The sequence below is a fragment of the Kogia breviceps genome, chromosome 19 (genome assembly GCF_026419965.1).
Source record: "Kogia breviceps isolate mKogBre1 chromosome 19, mKogBre1 haplotype 1, whole genome shotgun sequence".
Taxonomy (NCBI): domain Eukaryota; kingdom Metazoa; phylum Chordata; class Mammalia; order Artiodactyla; family Physeteridae; genus Kogia; species Kogia breviceps.
Genome location: NC_081328.1, coordinates 24,167,242 through 24,192,961, shown reverse-complemented (window position 1 = coordinate 24,192,961; position 25,720 = coordinate 24,167,242). Strand labels below are relative to the sequence as shown.

General features: G+C 50.2%; 1 protein-coding gene across 7 annotated transcripts; it reads right to left on the bottom strand.

Annotated features, from left to right (window-relative positions):
• Positions 1-890: 890 nt before the first annotated feature.
• Positions 891-24,450, bottom strand: MTMR4 (myotubularin related protein 4). 7 transcript variants are annotated; one of them, XR_010838093.1, is made up of 20 exons: positions 24,323-24,450; positions 23,111-23,149; positions 19,358-19,447; positions 18,884-19,000; positions 18,277-18,359; positions 16,144-16,304; positions 15,933-16,029; positions 15,618-15,731; positions 14,174-14,370; positions 13,797-13,925; positions 13,172-13,283; positions 12,478-12,673; positions 12,054-12,239; positions 11,810-11,980; positions 11,505-11,659; positions 5,292-6,693; positions 3,654-3,764; positions 3,346-3,434; positions 1,667-3,131; positions 891-1,134 (listed from the first exon to the last, which is right to left on the bottom strand). XR_010838093.1 is itself a non-coding variant. In XM_059047689.2 (19 exons), the coding sequence occupies exons 2-19, from the start codon at positions 23,111-23,113 to the stop codon at positions 2,954-2,956; spliced, it is 3,591 nt and encodes a 1,196-aa protein (XP_058903672.1). In that variant the 5' UTR covers positions 23,114-23,149; positions 24,323-24,450; the 3' UTR covers positions 891-2,953. The 7 variants fall into 7 exon arrangements, 6 of the variants coding, with proteins under 6 accessions (XP_058903672.1, XP_058903671.1, XP_058903673.1 ...); XM_059047689.2 differs by having other exon boundaries at positions 891-3,131; XM_059047688.2 differs by lacking the exon at positions 24,323-24,450 and adding an exon at positions 23,767-23,845 and having other exon boundaries at positions 891-3,131.
• Positions 24,451-25,720: the final 1,270 nt, after the last annotated feature.

Below are 25,720 nucleotides of genomic sequence, written 5' to 3'. Positions count from 1 at the left end.
CTGCCAGCGCCAGGCCGCCGCCGCCGACCCGGGGACCGTTGGCGCACGAGCCCCTGCGGCGCCCTCCTGCGCGGCCAATGGGGCCTCGAGTTCCCGCTGCGCTGCCGGACGCGCCGCGAGCGATCCTCCCCCTGAGCCCCAGCGGCCTGGCCACGTGCAGCAGCGGGGAAGTCGCGCTCTCTCGGCGTCCTAAACCCGCCGGACGGGCTGGGAACTGCCGCCCGCCAGGTAGTGTTACGTCCTGCAAAGAGATCGGCCCTGTTATCCCCTGTGGAATGCTGAGACCCATGTTTCCCTGCGGCCGGCGGAGCTGTGGGACTTTAGAATTCAGCAAGTGTGCAGTGGGGCAGTACAAAATCGGACGTTTCTCAACAGCAAAGGGCACAACTCTATAACCTTAGTCCTAACAGTTGAATTGCTTGTCTCTCCAAATAAAAACGGTGATGGTGGTATAGTATCCTGAGTACACAGATTCACCTTTTAGAGAGTAGCATTTTACATGTTTTGAAATATACTCTTTTCAGCCAATATTTTTCCCAAGACCGTTTACCCAAAGTGGAAAGAAAACGGAGGGAAGCAGGAAACAGGGAGACAGGTACAACCCCGTGTGCCTGATCAACCAGCCAGTGAAATTTTAGACATTAAAGAGAAATAAACCTCACACGAGATGGGATAGAACCCCGTAGGATCCATAAGCATAACTCCCCTATCTGATCAATAACTAAGAATATAGCAGGAGTTGTGCTGATAAAAAGAGAGGGCTATTTAAAAAATGGAAATGGTTGGGAGGAAGGGGTGTAATGTTTCAGTCCTTTCTCATGGTCAAAGAAAAAATGAGTATTAAGTTTTCTTAGAAACTGAAAATGAAGAAAAAGACCCAACAAAGCAGCACTAATATAGAGATTTTATTTAAATTGTATCGAGTTTTTACAGCACATTGCATGTTTGTCACAACGCAACTGCACAGTTTGGATTTTTGGCCACATCATGTCACTTACACCCACAAGAGCTCTGAAAGGAGTATTTGATGAATACATCTGAGCTGAGAGCCCAGAGTCTCTCTCCAAGGCCATGCAGTATGTTCACTGATGGGACAGCCCCTCAAAACAGCCACACAAAGTAGACAGATACAGTCTCCTCAAACGTTGCCAATCGAAGTGCAGTGAAAGTCAAGTTAATTAAAAAGCCACTCACAACCGGCAGTAAATTTTAATGACTGAGAAAATGCTTAGAAGAATTTCATGTATCAAGACAAGGAATAGTTTATTTTTTCAATGATCTCAGGAATTTCCCGGACACAAAATCTCCATTATTCAACTCCATTTAAACGAAAAAAAGTTCTGCTAGACTGACCTAGATACGCCAAAACTTTTTAGGTTACATCCATGGCAAGTATAAAAGCACAGATGCTTCTCAGTAGGGCTGAAGAAAAGGTCAGGACAAATAACAGTTCTTGTTCTAAATGCAGATCCTAGTTATTTTCGAATGAAAATTTTTTTTCTAGGAAGAAGCATGAACAAGTAGCAGTTAGATGGCTACCATAATTTTAAAACAGGCTAAGCCTAAAGGTAATTTACCTTTTATACACCAACGAATTAAGGAAAATATATAAGGAAATCCTAATGGTTTCATTATAGGTCAAGGAGACTGTATCTGTCCCAACCACAGTACATGGCTTTATCACTGTATCTTTTGGTTAAGTGCCACTGGTACATATTAAGATGAAAAAAAAAAAAAAAAACTGTTTGGTCCAAATGGACACATTTTCTCTCCCAATTTTGGTATCGAGGCTTTATTCTCTTCTGTTTGGGTTCCATTGTTAAGTGCACAGAAATAGACAGCAGCATTTGTACTGAAACCCTCACATACCAAACAGCGTATTCTAGGAGGTAAAAACCAAACACTAGATTCTACCCTCAAGGTGTCAAGTGTTCAGGATAAGAAGCAGTGTGATCCAGAGGAGGCAGCAGCCAAGGGAAAGAGGACATGTGGGAAGTGGGCAATGGAACAACAACCAAAAAAAACAGTGTTTTATTTTCATGCCAGGAGAGGATCAAGGTGTATTGTAGCTCCTGTGTTAGCACCAGGACAACTAGGAAAAGTCAGGCGCAAAGGGTAGGGCACAATCAGCAAATATTTCACAAGGATAATTTCTGCTTTTCCCTTCTCACTCTTCACAGTGCATACCTCGAGAGCTGCTGCTGAGTAACAAAGACTCCTGCCTTCACAGCTCAAAATAACTGATTTCTGCCAGGACTGAACATCAGCAGAGTTTTCCTCTGCTCCCAAAAAGGTCTCACTCCCTAAAACTGTCCCCCTAAACTGAATATTCACTGATGCTGGCTGATAGGCCAAGTGAAAAATACAGCAAAACCTCCACTTGCTGAACCAGTCTTTAAACCAAACTCCACAGAAAGACAGAGCTAATGCAACTAGAGGGAGTGCCTCTAAAGACTGAGCCTTCATGCACAGACACAGAGCACAGAGGTACAGGGTATAGTTCATTTCAAATACGATAGGAATTCCTATCTTATATACTATAATCTGCCTTTTTCAAGGTGGAGGAGAGATGGATCTGATTATCATTTGGAGTTTGGTTACACATATGCCTTTCTATTGCTGTTTGGGGCATACATCACCAGGCAGTATCTATGAAATCATCATCTTGTGACCCCAGGAGAAAGAAACTGGAGCCACCAACTCAACGTTAAGCTTCCAGACTCTGGGTCTGGATCAGGACCATTACCCCAAAGTAAGGGTCTCACCAGTAGAGGACCTCCTGCCAAATTGGAATTCCTCTGCTCCAGTCTCATGGTACCAAGGAGGATTTCTCAAGACTGTATCTTTGAGCTCTGTGATTTCATGAGCCACACCAAGGAACCTTCAAAACTACACCTGAAGCAGATCCTCCCTTCAAACCTGCTAAAACTGGACAGGTCTTCTCCTCTGGCATTCAACTGGAAGCTGTAGCAATGGGTTTCTTCAGATGTTGGCTCATGAGTTCCCTGGCCCGAGATACTTGGATATGTTCGTAACATGAGTTACAGACGAGAACTGGATCATAGAGTTGTTGATCAGGAATGGGCAACTTCAGGTGGCAGCAGCCAGCACAAAATACATTCCCGCAATTTCTGCCAAAGCACAAAGAGGGGAGAGTTCATCAGAAATGCCGATATACTGGGAATGAATGATACTCTAAAAGGCCTTACATGAGTAAAGAAAAAGTTGGGAGAAAACAAAAATAGTTCCTATTAAGATATCTCCATTTTCAGGTTAATTCAGTTTAGTTCATAACTATGTCCCTCAGGTTTTACGAGCCATACTGAATCATAGGCAACATCTTACCTGCAATGGTGTCTGCGTTTGGCCAACCAGAATTCACAGTCACAATTATAGCAATGTGAGGCCATATGGTCTGGAACCCAGCGAGTCACCTAACAGGAGGCAAAAGGAAAAATCCCAGGTCCTTGTCAACAGAGTGGAAAAGCAACACTGCCACAAGGAAAGCATCCCAGAAGAAAATGACAAGGCCTAGGCAGCTACTACTTCCCTACAGAGAGACTCATCTGGGGAAGAACATGTCACTCATCTCCGAGAAGTATGAGAACTCACTGGCTTGCAAAAGTACCTGCCACATATTTGCCTGGACATACCTCAGTCTCTTTCTTATCAACAGGTTCCCAGCTTGCTTCTGAAAGGCAGTCTTCACTGTGATCAGAACCAAAATCTTCTGTATCACTGCCATCTGACTCCTTCAAACACGTCTAAAGGAAAAGCAAAGGCATCACCACCATCATCTTCATCATCGCTAACATTTATTGTTTACTATGCATCAGGCACTGTTTCTAAGTGCATCACATGCCTGAACTTATTTAATTCCTCACAACAATCTTATGAGGTATGCTATTATTATCCTCATTTTACAAATAAGGCAACGAAGCCATAGAGAGAGTTAAGAGCTGATAGGTAGTAAACGTGGGATTTGGACCTAGCGTTCTGGCTTCAGACCTATGCTCTTAACCAATATGCTCCATCACAGTATGGAAAGAATATTTCTCCTGTTACATTCTAAATCAGGAGTTCGCAAACTACGGCCCACAGGCCAATTTGGCCCACTGCCTGTTTTTGTAAGTCAAGTTGGAAGGCAGCCACACTCGATTCATTTACACATGTTCATTATGGCTGCTTCTGTGCTACAACAGAAGAGCCTAGTAGCTGCAAAAGAAACTATATGTCTCACAAAGCCTGAAGTATTTACTCTCTGGTTCTTTACCAAACAAATTTGCTGACTCCTGTTCTAAACCATCACCCTGAATAGTAAGAAGTTGTTAGCCCTGACCATCCCACCAGCAGAGGAGTGGGCAGCAGGCAAGGGGGAATGTCCTAGAGCTGGCTTCTAGAAGCTCCCCGAGGACTGCTGTGACAGAGCCCAAGGCCTCCCGACCCAGCAAAGCCTAGATGGTCCTCATCATCTCTCACCTGGCTTATTCCAAAACATCCTAACCAGCCTCCCCACCTGGGTTTCATCCGCTTGACACACTGTTGCTAGGGTCGTAGCACTCTTTTTAGTACTCATTTTTTTTTTTTTTTTTGGCCGTGCCATTCGGCATGCAGGATCTTAGTTCCCCGACTAGCAGCGCAGAGTCTAAACCACTGGACCACCACCGAAGTCCCTCTAGGGTAGTACTCTTAAATGCAAATCTGATCATGTGATTCACTAGCCAAAACTTTTGTTGCCTTGAGGGTAGAATCCACACAACACAGGCACTCAAGCTGACCTTTCTAATCCCTTTCCACTTCCCAAGGTCACCTCCCGCCACACTACCAACTCCCTCCCTCACAGTCCCAGCACAAGTGTGCACGCATGCACACACACGTGTGTGAACACACACACACCCCTTTATTCAAGCCATATCGCTGGAGTACCTATTGCTTCCATGCTTCTGCAAATGGTATTTCTTTTTCACTCTCTACATGGCTAAAAGCGACACATTCTTCCGCACTCGGCTCAAGCATTAGCTTCTCAGGAGAGCCTTCCCCGACCTTTGACTCCACCCAGGCCCCCAACACCTGATGCTTCCCTCAATACTTAAGAACAGCATTCTAACTGTCGACTTGTCTCTCCCAATAGACCGTGAGCTCCTTGCGAGCAGGGACTGTGTCTTTCATCCTACGGCCCAACCCCCTAACTCTGGCACACAAGCAAGCACCCGATGAATGGATATGGAATGGGTGAAAGGCTGGATGGATGGACGGAAGGAGTGGCTGGGTGGCAGCAGGTGAGTACTTACAAAATCATCCTCATAGTCCATGGGGGGCTCTGCTGGAGGGGCGCAGCACTGGCGGATATCCAGCCTCATCTGAAGCTCACGCACCTGTCGACGTAGCTGTTCCACCTCTTGCTTGTACCCTGCTTCAATCTGCCGTAATCTATGCTGGATCACATCCGTGGGAAAGGGGAGTCCATCGTCATCCAGGTAGAGAGGAGGCACTGGAGAAGGGCAGCTCAGGGGAACAGGCTTCGTGCTGGAGACCTGCTTTGGGTGACCAGACAACCACATCTGGTTGTTTTTTCCTCCTGGACCAGTACAGTGTCCATTGGAATGAGTAGAACAGACCGGTGACCTCACCCCTTCTCTCTGAGCCCACTGTCCCCCAAAGCAGGACCCTGTTGCCCGCATCTGCTTACTGCTCGACCTCTTGCTACAACAGCCATACGAAAGCAGCCGCCGAGGGGTGGTCTCCCCACTCGGGAATGAAGTCACCATCCCTTGGAAGCTGTCCCAGTTGGACCCTAAGAAAGAGAACTCACTGATCTGGCTCTGAGAAATTGGCTTTCGGGCCAATTCCAATGGCACCTTTCCAAAGCGAGGGTTTTCCAGTAACTGCCCATTCCTATTATTCCCTCTTTTGCCCATGTCTTCTTCCCCCTGAATCAGATCTGGCACAGAACTGGGCTGTTCCTGGTGGGAGACACTTGCCACAGACCCTGGGGGGTCTTGGTTGAGAAAGTCAGTGCTTGGTTCTGGAGGAATTTGGCAGGTAGCACTCAGTGGGTTGCAAAGGGTGCCCGGACCGTGAGCTGGAGCACCTCTGGAGGCCACACCTAGCACACAGTCTAGCTGGGCCTGCTCGGGGGCACCTGTGAGGGAGTCCTGGGAAGACTCAGGAAAATCGCAGATTCCATCACGCTTGCTGGAAACAACTTTAGAGAGTGCTCGGACAGCTGCTTTTTCAGGACAATGTTCAGGTGGCTCCTCTGTGCCATCTAAAGTCCTACCCAGCTCATCCTGGGCAGGAGGGTCTGGAGCTGGTGCCTTAGTCTCTTCGAGGACTTTGAACTCAGGATCAGAGGTGCTGCTCTTCATTTCCTGGGGCACTGCAGTTTTAAGCAGTCTGTAACTTGGAGAAGAGCTTCTGCGACTCTTGAAAGGTTTATTGCTCAAGTAGTCTTTCTGGCTGCTGGGCAGAGATGGAGGAAGAGCCATTTCTCCTACAGTCTGCTGAAGACCTCCTACCCCAGATTCCACGAAGGCTGTCTCTGATCCCTCAGGATTGCCATGCCAGGGCTCCAGGCCTACTCTGGCCTCCTGACAGTGGTTATTCAGGTTGGGGTCACTGGATGTGCGCGTCAGGGGGCTGCTTGTGTCACAGGCAGAAAGAAGATCATCCATAGATCTCGTTTTAGGTAACCTGGAATGACAACACACCACCTCCAGGTCAGGAACTGAGCTACCTCCCATATACAGGAATTGGGTCATCAAAGCAATCAAAGCCAGAGTTCACAAGAAATAACAACATTTAAGATTACAGATGACCGATGTTCACTGCAAAAAGTCTGCTCTGCAAAAAGTGGAGGACATGAACTCCGGAACCCAGGCTCTGTCCTCAGCTTTCATCAGTCTCACCCCACACAGTCTCCCTGGCAATCTCAACCACTCCCCTGGCTTCAACTGCCTTCTAAGCTGATGCCTTCCAAATCTACCCTTCAGGCCAGGACTACACCTCGGCCTCACACCTAATGTCCAACCGCCTCTATCACACATGGCAAGACAGAAAGAAGGTGGGTTCCGGAGCTTGACAATGCTGGCTCTGACACTGATTAGCTATGTGACTACAGGTAAGCTATTTAACCCCTCAGACACTTGGTTTCTCTCCTCCATAAAATGACAATAAATTACCTTGCAGAGATGCTACGAGGATTCAAAATATAGGCAACCAGCCGCAAACTTATTAAGACTACACTCACAGGACTTCCCCAGTGGCCCAGTGGTTAAGACTCCGTGCTTCCATTGCAGGGGCCCAAGTTCGATCTCTGGTTGGGGAACTAAGATCCCACATGCCGCAGGGCACGGCCAAAATAAATAAATAAACACATAAAGGCTACACTCACGACACCCCATTTTTACGGCTTTCCTTATTATAAATTATCCCTCCAGCACAGGAGCAGCCAGCACAGCTTTTTACAACCACTTAGTGGTAGAGTGCTCCTCCGAGCCCCAAGTCACCACGGAAACTTCCCCTAGCACACAGCACTCAAAGTTCTAGAGGGATTCTGGTACACCAAATGGGTAACAGACATTTTCAAGGACGACCGCCCTAATTTTTAACACACTTCTAAAGTCCTTAGAGCAACAACCTTGAGGGAAATTTGCCAGGAAACAGTGGAGACTTCGCTGGCCTCCTATTTTCAGATGCCTCAGTCAGCCCAGCCCACACTGAAAAATCCCTCAAAGGTGGAGTTACAATAGAGCTAGCTGATTTTTTTTAAGTGTTTGGCTTTTGAAACTTATTAATACTTCTTTAAAAGTATTCTTGTGTTTGATTTTACTTTCGTGACCAATGTGTGTTTGTGTGGTAACAAATTCCAGGAAGGCGATGACAACAGTTACAATCACAGTCTCCGGAGTCCCACAGCCAGAGCTCGACTCTCACAGCCTGGCAACTTGTTCATTTTTTTCTTTTTCTTTTTTTGTTTTACTTTTATTATGGAAACTTTCAAACATACAAAAGAAGTAGAGAGAAGAGTGTGAAGAAATCCAATGTACTCTTTATCCAGATTCACCAATAGCAACAGCCTGCAGTCCCCCACAGCTGACTCCTATGTGCACCGAAGGTCTAATTAATAATGCTGGTAGAGACAATAATGCCTGAGGAGTTTGGAACCACGGGAGAGCTCATCCAGCTAACGTGGTCAGGGAAGGCTACACAGACAGGGTAGGATCTGAGCTGGGGAGAGAAGAATGGGTTGTTGCACTTTAATGGAAGAAGAGGAAAGAGAGCAGGTTACATTTCTGATCTAGGGAAAGGTAGAACCGAAGGTGAGTCAGGTCAGCTGTTAGAGAAACCATTTCCTTTAAAACCCTTATACAACTACTCCTCTAAATCCAACCCCATCTCGAACTGCCTGCAGCACACCTCCTGTGTGCTGTCAAAATATTTCAATCCCAACCTGCCTGTATCTCCTCCTTCTCCCCGAACTGACGCATCTTCTCAACTTTTCAGTGTCTATAGGTGGTACTAATATCCTCCTGGTTTCTAAGCTCAGAGACTTGGGACCTATCTTTGACTGGCCTCTTTACTCTTCACTTCCACCCTTCAACGTTCAGGCAACTCCACAGACTGCTAATGACTTCTCAACAACGTCTGAATTTAATCCTTTCTCTTTTCCAAGAACTCTTCCTTTCATATCTGAATTACAACAGCTGCTGGCTGGTCTCTGTGCCTCCAACTACACTGCTCACTGATTAATTCTTGAAAAATCCCATTGTTACCAGGTCACGATGACTTACTATTGACAACTGAATCAAAATAAACTCCTCAGGGGCTTCTCTAGTGGCGCAGTGGTTAAGAATCCACCTGCCAACACAGGGGACACAGCTTCGAGCCCTGGTCCAGGAAGATCCCACATGCCGCGGAGCACCTAAGCCCGTGCGCCACAACTACTGAGCCTGCGCTCTAGAGCCCGCGAGCCACAACTACTGAGCCCGTGTGCCACAACTACTGAAGCCCGCGTGCCTAGAGCCCGCACTCAGCAACAAGAGAAGCCACCACAGTGAGAAGCCCACGCACCACAACAAAGAGTAGCCCCCGCTCACCACAACTAGAGAAAGCCCGCGCACAGCAACGAAGACCCAATGCAGCCAAAAATAAATAAATAAATAAATAAATAAAATTTATAATAAACTCCTCAGTATAAAAGCCCTCAATGAACTATCCTGTTTATTTCTTTCTATTCCTCAAAATACCTCCTCCCAAACCCTGCCAGCTCCAAAGAGGTGGTTCTTCTTCTTCTTTAAAAAATTAGAAACTCTCTCATGTTTCTAATTCTTTTGGACCCCTCTCCACTAACCTTGTTACCAAGCTCATAACTCCCATTATTCCATACATTTGTTTGTTCATTTAAGCATTTACTAAATCACCTATTATGTGCCAGGCCCTGAGCCAGGCACTAGGGACACTAAAAAGCCATGGTTCCTGCCTGGTCTTCCACGAAAACATCTCTGAGTAAACAGTCACCCTATGACCCCTTTCTTACTTCTCATTTCTCTAGTAGCTTTGAACAAGACACATTCTTATTCACTTAGATGCTAACTTAGAATTGTTCTCTAATTGTCCTATGCCTGATCTTACAGCTTTTTAAAGGTATCTTATAGGATCAATATCTTCTATGTCTTTGGTACAGCCCATAAAACCTAGTACAGTACTAGGCAACTTGTAGGTATTTAAGAGACATTTATTGGTTTGAAAAGTTAGATATTGATTTAAAGCAATGGTTGTTAAATGGGCCACAGAACTTACTGAGAATCTGATAAAAAGTTATGGCCCCTCGCCATAGAAAAGCAAACTTATGAACCTATACCCAAATTCTGCATAGTTTTTGGAAAGAGAAAAATCACAGAATTCCTGAAGCCTATCCATAGGCCCCTGACAATGGACGCAGCTCCAAAGACCCTAAAACCAATAACTTGGGGGTTGGGGGTTTTTGTTTTCCTTTATAATATTCAACCAATTATGTACGTTATATTTTAATTTTAAAAACCTTCCACCAGTAAACAAAGATCAAAATTAGAAATGCACATATACTTTGAATGCAGCATTTTCATTTCTAAGAATTTATCTGGCAGAAACACTAGCACAAAAGCAAAGGTATACATATATGGTAACACTACTGAACTGTATACTTAAAAATGGTTTAGGGGACTTCCCTGGTGGCACAGTGGTTAAGAATTCACCTGCCAATGCAGGGGACAAGGGTTCAATCCCTGGTCCAGGAAGATCCCACATGCTGCAGAGCAACTAAGCCCATGCACCACAACTACTGAGCCCACGTGCCACAACTACTGAAGCCTGCACACCTAGAGCCCCGTGCTCCACAACAAGAGAAGCCACTGCAATGAGAAGCCTGCACACTGCAACGAAGAGTAGCCCCCGCTCGCCGCAACTAGAGAAAGCCCACATGCAGCAATGAAGACCCAACACAGCCAAAAATAAACAAAACTTTTTTAAAAAATTGTTTTGATGATAAATATTGTATGTATTTTACAAAAAAAATTTTTTAATATATACATATAAGTATGTTAACTAAAACACCCCCTATAATGATTAAAAACTGGGATAAACTTAAATGACCAATTGAAAACTGGTTATATAAATTTTGATGCACTCTAATTTTGGACTATTATGCAGCCGCTAAAAACAATAAAGCATCTTTATGTGTGCTGTCATGGGTGACATCCTAACACACAGTGGGGGAAACAATTTGCAGAACGGTATGCAAAATATGATTGTTTTTGTATTTAAAAAATATTTCTACATGAGATTGTCAGTGTGGCTATATCAATGTAGAGATAAACATCTGGAAGTGCATGCACCAAAGTGCCAGCTGTAGACACCTGTGGGGACAGGGATCAGGGAGGCAGGACTGCCATTTTCTACTGTTCTACTGCTTGGCTTTTTTTAAAAACAAAGAACAGATATTACTCTTATAACTTAACCAATCTCCATTCTACTTCCCCCGCAATATTCAGCCAGAATATAACTTTAATTTTTATGTCTCCCTTTAAATTCTGAGGGAGTAATGTGAAGGCCTTTCCCCTTCTGGGAACCCATTTCTCTGGAAGCTAATGCTGGACATAGCAAAGGTTATTACTAAGGTCGCAAGCTCCCCATGCCGTCTATCAGTGCACATCAATCAAGACCATTCCCACAAGTCTTCCTGAAATAGTCTTTTCTGTTCTGTTCTCCTCTCCCCTGGGTCTGTCACAAAGGGTGATAGCAGCTTGGAAAAAAGGTAACCACTCTTATCTTAAGAAAGGACCTTGGGAACATACAGAGTGCCCTCCAAGCTAACTATGAGTCTTGGGCCAAGTATGGCCTTCAACTGGCTCAAGAGGTTGCTTTAAAATATCTCATAAAAGAAAAAGAACAGCATTTAGGCAAGACACAAAGCAGTTGCTGCCTCCCTAGGGGAGAGAGGAGAGAGCAAAAAGGGCTCTTCTTACCTGTCCAGAGAGCGGCCAGAGAACTCCTGGCTCTGAGCCACCGGGGAAAGGTAGAGGTCCATGCTCTCCTCCCCGAGTGTGCATGGAGATGACGCTGGCAAGTAAACAGCTGTCCAGAGGTGCAGCGCCCGGACGTGACACACGGGGTGCAGGACCTAGGGAAGCAGCCCCGTACGTGGGTTCTTTGAGATGTTTCAGGGCCCCCTTCCTTCCTAAGCCTCTGGGCCCAAGTCCTTCCCACTGACTCGGCCTTTTCTCCCTGTAGGTCCCCAAGACACACCTACAGGATAAGGGTGCAGACTTACCATTTCTGAGCCTGACGTGTAGAGGAAGTTGTGGAAGTTCTTGTTGCCAGCTCGAAGAAGGGCCCACACGGAGCAGGTCCGCTTGTAGATGTTGCGCTTCTCTCGCTCACAGGGGTTGTTGGCCAGGAACGTGCCGTAGAGACAGGAGTACGTGTGCTGCACCAGCTTTACCTAGACGGCCAAGACAGCTTGCACCAGGCCTGGGCCGCCGGCCCCCACCCTGGCCTCAGGCTCACGGACTTACCAGGAACGCTTCATTAAACTCAAACAGGCAGGGAAACTGCTTGAGCAACTGGTGAACAGAATCGAGCCACTGGAGGAACACAGGGCACTGCTCGCTCTGGTCCTCTGCATTCTCCTGGTGGCCGCAGCGGTCTCCAAACTTGTGCCCAAAATCCAACCAGTCAGATTCTACTAACACTTGGAAACCCTGCAACAAAGAGGAGGTTCAAGTGTAGGGCCTCTCTGGGAAGGCTACTGTGCTCCTTCCAGGGATGCCCAAAGCAGGGGGCTGGCAGCTTCAGAGAAGAACACGCCCAATCCTAGAAGAGGACTTAAAGCCACCAGTGTCCTCTACGGAAAGATTCCCCAGACGGATCCAGAGGGCCTAGTACCTTCCCCAAACGCCCCTTAACCTCTGATCTTTCCCACCCAACCCCTCCGAATACCTCCAATGTCCTGTAATACGGGTCCAGCAGTATTTTGGCCAGGGCTACGATCTGCGGCGTCCGGTCCCAGCCATCTGAGCAGTGCACCAGCACAGGCCGGCCCTCCCGGTCCACTGTATTAGCCACGAGCACAGCTGCCTTCAGCATCACCGACAGGTGCTGCAGCCATTTGGTGCTCTCCAGAGCCGACAACCAGCTACAAGAGAGCAGAGGTCCCATCTGTCACTAAGGGCGCCGAGGCTACAACAGTCTCTCCGCCACCCACGGCCAGCCACACCTTAACAAAGTCCCCACTGAGAGCTGAAGCTAAGAGGCCCAGCCCATGGCCTTTCTGCCAAGAGGTGTCTAGCAAGAAGGTAGGGACAATGGGACCTGAGGTGGACAAGACACTGTTCGGATCAACAGAGGAACTTGGAAGCATCACATGCACATCTAGTAGCCACTTTCTCTCCCCAGTTCTCTGTGTCCTTGAGGACAACTCATCAAAACAAAAGGAACCCAGCGTCCTGTGGCCGTTCCAAAGCGTTGGCTGAGAAGTGGAAGAAGTGTTCTTGGAACTAGCCCATCGCACCTCGGCCCTCGGGTTTCCTGTGTCTCACACTCCCCATCTCCGCACCAGACCTTCCAAGCACGAGAAGTAGTGGGTAAGGGATGAAACTGGAGGGTGGATGGAATCAGAACAGCGAACACCTACTTGCTGGGATCGGGCATCTGGCTACACACAGCGCGGAGGTACTGGAAGCTGTTCCGGATGGCATGGATGTTGGCCATTCCCATGAATACGACCTCACAGTTGGGGTAGTACTCTGCACACATAAGAGGAGAGTGGAGCATAAGAGCATGTCCTGGAAGCAGGCATCCAGGACAAGAGCAGTCCAGTGGGCAAAGCTTCCCTGGCAGGGCAGAACACTCCAGGATGGGAACTCAATATACTCTGGAAATCTAAATACCCTTTTACCTCTGGATGCTCAAGTGCCACATACTAACAGTGATAACATTAACATTAATGACAATGATGCTCGAGTACGACTAGTAATGACAATATATAGTAAATCCTCAACAAACAGTAGCTGCTCTGTGCCAGTAACTTTATATATGTAACCTCTATCGTCCAACAACTTTGCAAGGCACATTTCATCCCCATTTTACAGATGAGAAAGTAAAACTCTGACAGATTAAGCAATTTAAGCACAGTCACAGCCATTGAGTGGCAGAGTCCTTATCCCAGGCCAGGTTTGTTTGGCTCTTTCCACTACACAAGCTGTCCCCAAAGCCACCAGAGCACAGGCTGGCCGCAGACACTGAGGTAACAGCAATACCTTCACATTCACAACCTCCACCCTTGGCCCGGTTGGCCACCGCCGCCGTGTAAGATCGGGCATCCAGGATCAGCAGCTTCTGGGGCGCAGCTGTGCTCTCCACTCCAGAGCATGCAGTCAGGGAGGAATCTAAACACACACACAGCAGGGAGGAGACCCTGGGTCGGCCATCTGCCCAGGCGCACCCCACCCTGGGGCACTCCCTTTGATGAGACCCCTCGCACCCCATCTCCTTTTCGTCCCCACCGAAAGACAGGGACCCAGACACCTTGTGTGTTGTCATCTTCTTCCCACCCTCTCACTGGGGACTCCCTTGGAGCCCAGGAGGCCACGGTGCGAGCCTAGTCCCCAGGGGGCCGACACCACCCACACCTTACCAAAGTCAGCGTCACATGCCTCGCCGGCATCACTATTCCCGGTGCCGACAGAGCCCCCAGTGGTCCTTGTCCCTGGGTCCAGGGCACAGGCTTTAGCAATGGACGTGACTAAGTACTCATCATCGGCATTGCGCCAGCCCCACCAGCTGATCTCGGGCTGGCTGCAGCGGGCGATGGCAGCCCCGTTGCGTAGGTGTCTAACAAAACAGAAGAAACCATCAGGCCCTTGGCATTCACAGCTCCCAGAGGCCTACTGCTGAGACCCCAGGGGGCCAGACCAAGATCTCCAGAGCCAACAGGGGCCACCAGATCATCCAGGCTATGATAACAGCAACCAAAAGCCCTTAACATCTCGAGATAGCTTTACAGTTTACAAAGCACTGTCACACATATTTCTCAAATGGGCTGTGTATTCCCAAGGTGACCCTGACTCATCAAATCTGCACAGCACCTGCTCCAGGTACAGACACCCAGCAGGAGAACAAGCCTGAGCCCAGAGCACGAACAACTCCAAACCTCATGGCTGCTACCTGCCTCACAAACGTTTTTTTTTGTAAAGAACCAGGCAATAAATTTTCGGCTTTGGGAGTCACAGCCAGTCTCTGTTGCACACTCTTCTGTGTTTTCTTTTTTTAAATAACCTTTTAAAAATGTAAAAATCAGGACTTTCCTGGTGGCGCAGTGGTTAAGAATCTGCCTGTCAATGCAGGGGACACAGGTTCAAGCCCTGGTCCAGGAAGATCCCACATGCCACAGAGCAACTAAGCCCGTGCGCCACAACTACTGAGCCTGTGCTCTAGAGCCCGTGAGCCACAGCTACTGAAGCCCGAGCACCTAGAGCCACTGCTCTGCAACAAGAGAAGCCACCGCAGTGAGAAGCCCGCATACAGCAACGAAGAGTAGCCCCCGCTCACCGCAACTAGAGAAAGCCCACGCGCAGCAACAAAGACCCAATACAGCCAAAAATAAATTAATTTTTTAAAAAAATGTAAAAACCATTCACAGCTCACAAGCTATACATAGAACAGGATACAGGCCGGATTTGGTTCACAGGCCATGGTTTGCCAACCCCTGTTCTAAAGCAATGTTTCACACACACACACACACACACACACACACACACACACACACACACGCAGGTCCTAAAAAGAAAGAAAGAAAAGAGAGAAAGAGAGAGAGAGAGAAAGAAAGAAAGAAAGGGAGGGAGCGAGGGAGGGAGGAAGGAAGGAAGAAAGAAAGGAAGAAAGAAAAGTGTGTAAACTCCCCAAAAGCCTCGTCCTCAGGAGAAAGAAAACTGAAGCAGTTTTTCTTTTAAAATTATTTCATAGCCACTTCCCTGAAGAGTGTCAGTTCCCAGTCAACCACACTGCCACAGACCTCCACTTCTGACTCTCCTCACTACACGAAAAGCATCCCCCTACTTCCCCGGCCCCCACCGCCTCACCTATACACAACCACAGGGACCCGCTTCCAGGAGCGGAAGGAAGCCACATTCTGCAGCTCTTTATCTGTGATCCACACGGGAACCAGCAGCTTCTGGGGGTAACTGGGGCACAATCTGAGAAGAGACCAGATGGGGTCGTGGAGCTTGATTAAAGACCTGTGATCACAAGACTCCGGGATGGCCCTGTGGGAAGGAGGGACCAGGAGCCCTCCTCCCCTCACAGAGCCAGGAGCTGTGCCCACCATGCTTTATCCACACGGGGAGGAAGTCTGGGTGTGGACAGGTGTCTTGGTTCCCCACCCAAGACCCTCTCACTTGTAGTTGCTGTTGATATGCGAGACTCTCCAGACGTTCTGCAGGTCAAAGCCCATCCTCGCAAGCTCGGCCTCCTGCCGACATCGTATGTGCTCTCCTGCAACACAGCCCCCCTGCCTGTCAGCATCCAAGAGCACGAGGTCCAGGGTGGAGGAGGGGTGAGAAGCAGGAGACAAAAAGAAGTCTCCTAAAGAGAGCAGCCTGGCCTCACCTGGCTGACACAGGTGGGTGTGCTGGTCCTCCTCAGTCAGCCCCAGGCACCAGGCATGGTAGGCAAAGGCAAACAGGTCCTCAGGCTTCGCAGGTCTCGCTGTGGCCCGACTTAGCCGCGAGAGCCACTCTTGGCACTGCTTGAAAGTGGAGAAGTGGCACCTGCCAGGCAAGAAGCCACGAAGTGAGGCAAGAGGTGAGTGAGCTCTGGGGCCATAAGGGTCAAAGACCCAGCCACAAAAAGGCTGCGGGGAGGGGAGACTGCAAAGCAGGAGGTAAGGCGTGGGGCCCCTGGGGAGGACCAGGGAGACTGGGCAACACCCAAGGGACATTGTCTTTGTGACAATTCTCTTCCCAAGAACTCTTGTCCTTGAGACGTAAGGATCCCCTCTAATGGGGCCCGACCATTTCTCATATCAAATCTGAATGCTATCAAATCTGGCCCTGAATGTCTGCTACCCCTTGTGTCTTCTCCCATGACTCCCCAGCACAAACCTTCTGTTTCAGGAAGGAAGTCCTGCCCATGTCATTCCTGTCTCCTTGTTTTTTCACTTCTGCTTAATAATGTCTCCTCTCAGCCTAGCCATGTCTAACTGATACTCTGAAGAAAGTTGCAGTCCCACCTCTTCCTTGAGGCCTTCCGAGCCTAACCCATTCCACACAACCCTTCCTCTGTTATTCTTAGGATGCTGGGAGTATTAAACAGTAAGTTTTCCCAGAGCATATTGCCACAGGTTAAGTCTTCCTTTAGCAACTAGACTTTAATCTCCTTGAAGGGAAGGGCAATGCGGATTCCTGTGCTTAATGCCTACAGACCCGAGTACATGGCAGGCTCTAAACTGGGCACCTTTTTTTAAAAAATTAATTTGTATTGGCATATAGTTGATTTACAACGTTGTGTTAGTTTCAGGTATACAGAAAAGTGAATCAATTATACATATACATATATCCACTTCTTTTTTAGATTCTATTCCCATATAGGTCATTACAGACTATTGAGTAGAGTTCCCTGTGCTATACAGTAGGTTCTTATTAGTTTGGGCATCCTTTTAATTATCCTTGGAGTGATTCCCCTTTCTCTCATATCCAGTCTGTCAGCAAATCCTATCATCTCTACCTTCAAAAATCTGACCACTTTTCACCATTTTGATTGCTACCAACCTGGACCAGCCACCATGATTTCTCACCTGGGTAACTGCAATAGCTTCTTAATTAGTCTCCCAGTTTCTGCCCTAGCTTTTGCCCCCATCCTTCTTCCATCTTTTCTCAGTACAGCAGCCAGAGTGATTCTATAACAGACCACGTCACTCCTATGCTCAAAACCCTCCAGTGGTCTTCTCACTTCCCTCAAAGTAAAAGCCAGTCATTATGACAGCCTGACACCCCTCTTACCTCTCAGATCTTGTATCCCACTATCCTGACCCACTTGCCCTCCACTCCAGCCACACTAGCCTCCTTGCCATTCTTCCACTGTGCCAGGCTCATACCCACCTCAGGGCCCTTGCATGCACTGTTCCCTGTCTGCCGCACTCTTCCCCCAAATACCCATATGGTCACTTTCTTCAAGTCTTGACTCAAATGTCACCTTTTCAGTGCAGGCTTCTCTGATCACTTTGTTTAAACCTACAACCTTCACCCCCATAGCACTCCATATCCCCTTTCCCTGCTTTACGTTTTAACTTTACATTACCATGATTTAACATATTTTACTTACTTACTATTTACCACTCCTATCACCCCACTGGAATATATGCTCCATGAGGGCAGAAAATTTTGTCTGTTTGTTCCCTGCTGCATCCCCAGTGCTTAGAACAGTCTGGCATAGAGTAGAGAGTGCTCGATAAATACGTGTTAAATGAATAAATAAATGAACCAACAACAGTGTGAGTGCTCTCAGATGCATCTTCTCATCTGATCCTTATGAAAATTCTGTGAGCATTATCCCCATTTCTTTAGGTCAAGACACTGTGGATCAGAAAATTGACCCCCCAACCCAGACAAGGTTTTCACTGTTTCTTCCAAATGGGGAAAGGGAGGCAGTATTTTTCCTTTCTTGCTCCAGAGAAACCCTGCAGCAGAGAGGTCTGGACAAGACTAGGGCCAGAGGACCTGAGTGAGGCCCCGTCGTTCTCACCTCACCACTTTGGAGTCCTTGCAGGCAATGTGCAACTGGAACATATCACGGCTCTCCACGCTGTCAATCATCCGGAGGGGGACCTGGAGAGGAAATGCAGACTGGCTCTCATATCCCCCCACTCCACATCACTCCTCATCCCCGCCCCTGCCCAGATGCTGATGTATCAATAGAAGGAAGGAAACCAACATTTACTGAGAGCCTCCTAGGTGCCTGGTAACGATGCTGGGTCCTCTACATATGTGACCCCAATTAATAAGCACAAGAAACCACAAGGCAAGTGTTTTCACACCATATTATTAAGGAGGAAATTGCACCTCAGCTGGGTGATTGACTAAGGTCACACAGTTGGTAAGTGGCACTCTTCCAACAAAGCCACTGTGCCCCTAGAAGGGCCAGCAACAGAGTGAGGGAAAGACAGAAGAGGGGAAAGGAAAATTAAGTAAGAGAGACAGAAGGATAGACCTGCCGTTAGAAGAAGGATAATAAGAAAAAGAAAGGAACCCCAACTCTTTGGAAACATGGTCAAGTAGAGCATTGGAGCAATCCCACCTTGAATTTCACAGGGATTCTGGCTTGGGTGTGGGAGAACAACACAGAAACTCACGTTGATGACAGAATCCTTGAACTTGATATGCAGCCGGTAGTTGGAGATGGCAATGAGGGCATCGGCTGCACGGCCCAGGAACTCCACTCCCTCACCCTGCAGCACTGTGAAGGGCACCTGCCGAGGGGCAGAGGGCCCCTCAGTCCAGAAGTCAGTCACCCCTCCATCCCCTCTCCAACCCCTGATCTGTAGGATCTCCTCTGGAAAAGCTGGGCCAAGGCAGGACAGAGGTTCTCTCCATGGTAACAGCACCAGACAACAGCTATACAGGAAAGCTGCCTTTGCTTCTCTGGGGCCAAAGGCTCCATAATGCACATACAGACAGGCTCCCCTCCCTCCAGAGACCAAGGAGCAGGAAGCTAGAGCTCCCACACTAGATCCCCTTGGAGATATTTGGGTTGGGGGAGGGAAGGGAGGGTGTTTTTTAACCAGGCAGGGAGCTCTACCCACCCTGGGCCCCCAACTCTTCCTTACCTGCAGATTCTCCTCCTCTTTCACTAGTTCCTTGGGGGGGAACAGATCCTTGGCTTGGATGTACTCCAGGCTGGGGGGCCCCTCCTCACCCTGTGGGGAAGGCCTCAGCCCTAAGTCACCAGGCTCCGCCTGGCCCATCAGGCCTCATTCTGCTTCCCTCCCCTCAATAAACCCACATACACCCCATACACACTTCTAAACGTTCTGGTCACCGGAAAATGGAAGAGAGACCTGGTTTTGTGGGAGGGGTGAAGTGGAGGGGGAACTCAATCCTCTTAAGCCTAAGAGAAGAGTAAGGTCCACGAAGTAACTGCAAATCTGCGCTCCTCAAAGAGGGAATCTCCTGTAGAGCCAAATTTCCCAAATGACGGAGAGAAAATGAAGGAAAAGAAAGGCAAATGTAAGGGTAAGACAGAAGTGGGAATGGGAAGTGCTGCCCTGAGAAACAGGAACCAGGTGTGCAGTTGGTCACAGAGACAGGAGGGGACGCAGGTGAGGTCACTCCACTGAGGCTTCAATCTGGTGGGTGAAGGAGACAAAGAGGAGTGGGTCATGGGATTCAGTCCCATGCCTCTAGAGGGCCTTCACGGATGCTTTCAAAAAGAGGATGTGTTTTGGAGCTGAGCTTCTCTTCCAGTTAGGCCCACACTGCTAACAAGCTCCTGCCACCTGCCAAGCAACCTGCCCTGCCTGCTGATATGAGGGGAATTCCTGAGGAATACCCACAGCAAGCAGAAGTAACTCCTTTCCCAGCCACCAGGGAGGGAGGGGAGAAGAGGGGATCCACGTGCATGGGAGGAACCAGGGGACCCAGGACAGCCAGGGGAGAGAGAGAGAGGAGGTCTGGCAGATATTGGGGGCGGTGGGGGGGGCGGGCCGGAAGGGGATGGGTAGGGATATCTGAGAGGATATATGGGGGAAGCTGGGAAGGAGCATTAAGCCAGAGGGGGAGGAGGGGGGGCCTGGGAATGATGCGCAGAGGTACGGAGGCCTGCAGAGGCAGAGAGGCAGGGAAGATGGAGAAGAGAGGCTGGCTGGGGGACAGTCAAGGAGAAAAGACTGGCGTGTCAGGTGAGGGATGGAGGGTTGGAAGGGGGAGGGGACTGGAGCCAGGGAGACAGCTCAGACATCCTGTGCTCCCCGACCAGCCCCCTAACATCCCAGACGGCCTACTAGCCACATCCCACATCCCCAAGCAAGGATGCAGCGGGTGGGCCCAAGATGGAGAGGCGGAGGTAAAGGGATGTACCCCTGCAGGGCGGGGCCTGAAGATCTGCAGTCAAGGGCAGCGGCTTCAGGGCTAAAATGATGGGTCACAGAATTCCAATCCCCGGCCTTCGACAATCCCCGGCACCCGAAGATTAAAACAAGTCCAAGAAAGAAAAGGGATTACGTCCCTTCCCCTGCCAGGGCCCTTGTTAAGGGGGATGGGCTTAAATTCGGGATCTCAAGGGCCGGCCCTGGGCAGGGCGGCGGGTGCAGCCAGCGTCGGGGTCCCCGGCCCGCCGCAGGCGGGGCCGGCACTTACGAAGCAGCTGAGCATGGAGCAGGAGACGCGGGCGGTCAGGCTCATGGTCGCGGGCGGTCTGGGCCAGCGCACATGTCCCCGGAGCCGCTGCGCTGCCCGCCAGTCTCGGGCGTCCGCCGCATCCCGGCTGCGGGGCCGGCCAGGTGCAGCCGCTGCGGCCAGGAGGCGAGGGCGGGCGGCGGTGTTCGGCGCGCGCCTCTCCCCTCCTCTCCACAATGGAGCGAGCCCAGCTCCGCCCAGGCGAGGGGAGCTCCCCGACCTCGCCGCGCCCGGAAGGCGAGGGCGGGGCGGGTCCCCGGGCCCCGCCCACAGCCCCCTACTCCTCCCTCCGCGGCGTGGGAGCGCGTCCTCGTCGGGCTCCTAGGGGCTCTCAGGAGTCTGGGCTGCGGGACTGCCCCCCCCCCACGGCGTGGGAGGGGGCGGCAGGACCGCCTACATCTTTTCATTTCCCATCTTCCCACCTGAGCCACCCCACACCACTGTTTCAGACGTCTGAACCCACGCCCTCCCCTCCTCTTTGAGTCCCCCCAGTGCCTGCTCGGATTCCCAGGATGAAATTCACCTCCCTCCACCCGAGGCCCTTTCTAGATTCTAGGCTTCCTCCTTTCCCTCCAAAACCACCACTCACCATTCCCCGGTCCATCAGTGTCCTCCAATCCCCTGACCTCACTAATCCCACTCCCTTTTTGCCCCTTAGAATGGACACTGGTCTAGTGCCAGTTTGGTCATTACACACTCCTGAGCGGGAAATTCTCTGGGTTTTTTATTCCAAGGTCCCTGCCCAGCCCTACTTCTTCAGCTCCACCTCTCCCCTTGTTTCACATCCTGTGTCTTCTGGGTAAGAAAGTCCCTCTTGGAGGAGAAAGAATTTCTTAGGCTGGGAAAGAGAAGAGCTAGAACTATGGACCACAGAAGCTATGCAAAAACAAAACTCATGGAGGAGGGAGGGAGTTGGGTAGAAGGCCAGAGAATAAGGGGCAGTGATAAGGGGCTCAAAATATCACCAAGAGTCACAGAAGGAACCGTTTGGAACCCCACACTCCCTGTCCCTGGTAACTTTCAGAAACCAGGGCTTTTATTTCAGTTTTGGTCTTGGGGGAAGGGAGGACTAGGAGAAAAACCTGACATTTTATTAAGCACCTACTATAAGCCGGACATGTTTCAAACATTATCTCACTAAAACCATTCAACTCTCAAAGAAATGACACTTCAGGCTTACAGAGAAAGTATGCAATTCACCTAAAGTATTTAAGTGGTGGTGCTAGAATTCAAAATTAGACCAGGCTGACCCTTTTCAGTGTATCACAGAAGAGAAAAAAGAAAGGGGCTATCAGTTGGTGGGGGTCAGGACCAGCAGACTTTCTGAGAAGAAACCAGAACAATACTGCACACCCCACACACCCATGTGTCTGTGGAGGAAAAGCGCAAGTCCTCTCACCAACTGAATGCCTTGACCTGTCTCTAAGGACAGGGGACACATGAAAGAACTAAAGAGATACAGCCAGAGCAAGGACCTGGTCTGGACCCAGGCTTGTAGCTCCCCACTCCCTTCTCATCTCACTGCTTCCTCCTCCCAGCTCTCAGGGCTTAAGGGGTTCCCTGAACTGGAGGTGAAAGAAGGGCAGTTACAGTTAGTGGAAAATTCATGGGATCATTATAACACACACACACACACACACACACACACACACACCCCGCCCCCAGTGATATGCTGGGCACCTTGAGGGTGCTCTTCTGCTATATATTCAGCTGTTGCCTACAGTAGCTTAACAGACAGCAGGACCTTGGAGCTAGAGAAGCCCCACAGTTTTAGTGGAGTCGCTCCTGATACAGCACCCACAACATTCAAGGGACCCAGTAGGAAGTACAAGGATCTTGATATAAAGGAGCCCTTGCTTTTCAGACCAGAACAGAGAGCTTCACCCAAGGACTGGGAGAAGCAAGAGAAGGGCCATTACGAAGAGCTAAGGGAGCCAGTGGTAGTGTGGGGAAAGCATGGCATAGCACATGCAGAAAAAGACATCTAGAGGCTTCCCGTCCCAGTGCTGTATATCGGCTGATGTTTTGCAACCTAAAGAAGCCCTAATTTATCTCCAGGGCAGATGAACCTGTTTAGTTGCTGAACAGAGTAGCCTGGAGCTCAAGGTCCAGGAGGGGCGGGCAGCTTCATGGAGAAAGACACAAGGATTACAGAAAACACAGTGGTCTGAGGAAAGAGTACTCACCATTCTACCGTGGTGAGGGTCCTGGCTACCTGCTTCTCACTGTAAAGAGACCGAGAAACACAAGCATAAAGAGCAACATTAACATAACCATAGAATCAATAAATGCCACACATCTACTCCTGAACTTCCCCACAACTCTTATTTGCCTTCCTTGCAGAGAATCCAGCCTCTCCACAAGTCACCATGCTAGACAGAGGTAATGGGAGCTATATGAGGAGAAGGCAACAAGCGACTCTGCAAGGCATGAAGGCAGCCATCAAGTTCTGGAGCAGGACTCAAGAGTCCTGATTCCCAGTCCCAAAGAGAGAAGCAAAACACTCCAAACCCTGTTCTTTGTGGGAGAGCAAAAGAACTGCCAACTCTGAAGAGACAGAGGCTGTCCAACCAGGGCTCACTTCTGGCCCTGGTGGGAACGTGAATCCACAAGAGTGCTCTGCCAGCCTCTGAGTCTGGGAGTAGCACCCACCTGACCTGTTTGCTGGGGGCAGAGTCCAGAGCAGAGGACAAGAGGGAGGGGACCACAACCTGTGATCAGAAGGCAGCAGGGCTGGACATGCCTTGCTGAGTGTACTTGACACCAAGTGGGGTGCAGGTTAGTGGGAGGAGGCCACACAACGGGGACAGAATCAGGCCAGTGCAGGCCTCAGAGTCAGTACCTGTCAAATGGGCCCAAGCAACAGAAATGTCAGGATGGGCCTCCTTGGCCCACTTAGGGAACCACTTAGGGAACCAGGCCCAGGTTTCACTGACATTTTTCTTTATGCCTGCTATCCGAGCTCAGGGACAGTCCAGCAGTGCCTCGCAGAAGGCTGTGGGGATAAAAGTCTCCATCTGTGGCCCTACCCGCCTCCGTAATCACAGCCCACCCTCCCCATGGGGGAGCCAGCAAGCGGCAAGCCAGAGGTGCTGCCTCACCGCCCACTGGCAAGCAGCCTCAGGGAAACGGAGAGAGTGAGAGACAAGGACAGGCCTGGGAGGCCCAGGGTTCCCGCACTTAGGTGATCTGGCCACGGGGTGGGGGGTGGGGGGCGGGTCAGGCTGACAGGGGAGCCCAGGTACCCAGGTTCTAGGGGCGGAGCCTAAAGACTCGGAGGCGGAGCCCCGAATGACAGAAGGCGGGGCTCACGAAAGCCGGTGGGGCCGGGGCGGGGCCGGGCAAGACACGGTCGTTGTGGCTCCCAAACTGGCAGTGCACGGGGCACGGTGACTCACCCAGGTGGCGTCCGCCCGACCCTCCGAGGCCGCGCTCTCACTACTTCCGTCTCCCGCAGCTGCGGAGGCCGCGCAGCTTCGACCCCACCACGGTGCCCCTCTCCCCAGCCAATCCTATCTCTGGCCTGCGCCCACCCTGGCCAATAGCCACACCAAGTCCCGCCCTGCCCCCCATCACGCAGCCGCCGCCCTCACTATTCACGCCGCTCATTGGTCAAATGGGGCAGACGCCCTCCCAGCCTTTAGCCTATCGGGTGCCGGAAGACGAGACTGTACCTGGAGGGAGGGGGCGCGGCGCGGGAGAGGAGACGCGACCAATGGGAAATCACAGCGCGTCCCTGCGGTAGCCAATGGAAGAACAGTAAAAGGGGGGCCGCGGGCTAAAGCTCCAGGGGCCGGAAGTGGGGGCGGTCTGTCGCCTACTGGTAGCGCAATTGAAGGCGGGGCCTTGTAGGGACAGAGGCCTTACAGCCACTTCCGGTGACCACCCGTCCCCGGGTTACTTCTCAAGTAGATGTCCGGCGGCCCCTTAGTTTATCCATTTTCCGTTTTGGTTTCGCCGCGGTCATCCGTCCCAAAGCCGAAAGGGAGAGAAAGACCCCGAACGCTAAGAGAGGAGGGAGGGCTGGGCCTGAGGCTCCGTCTGGGTCTTCTACTGGCGCGGTGGGGGGAGGGTTTCCCTTCTTCCGCACCTTGACGTGTTCCTCCAACCTTCACTTTTCATCCGCGAACCGACCCTGCTCTCCGTGAGCTGAATGAACGGTGCCTTCAGTTTTGAGAAGACCTCTCACCTGAGAAATAGGACTGAGACTGCCACGAGCTAGCTGCGACCTTCTGGTCTGTAAAGGGTGTGGGGAATAAGACTCTCCCGAGGATCTAGCTCTTCGCTCCTCCCTTCCTCTCTCCCACAGGGAGCCGGAGCAGGCAGCAGGGCGGTGGGTGGCCGCTGGAGGTCGCCGTAGCCCCGAGATACCACCAACCCGGCAGAAATGGAGAACAGTTGATTCAGATTCTCAACCGATAGCTTCAGTTCAGGAGTGGGCCTGAATGCTTTAATAGCAGGCATCAGGGCCATTATGTCCTCACGTGTCTCTTTCTTATAGGTCACTGGGACTTTTACTACATTTAGTAAATTCCAGGAAAACTGGAACCTTACCTGTGTTCAGTGCTTTAACTCCAAGGTTTAAAACAGTGTTTGTTGGGACATCCCCGGAGGTGCAGTGGTCAAGAATCTGCCTGCCAATGCAGGGGACACGGTTCGCGCCCTGGTCTGGGAAGATCCCACATGCCGCGAAGCAACTCAGCCTGTGCGCCACAATTACTGGGCCTGCGCTCTAGAGCCTGCAGGCCACAACCACTGAGCCCATGTGCCACAACTACTGAAGCCCACGCGCCTAG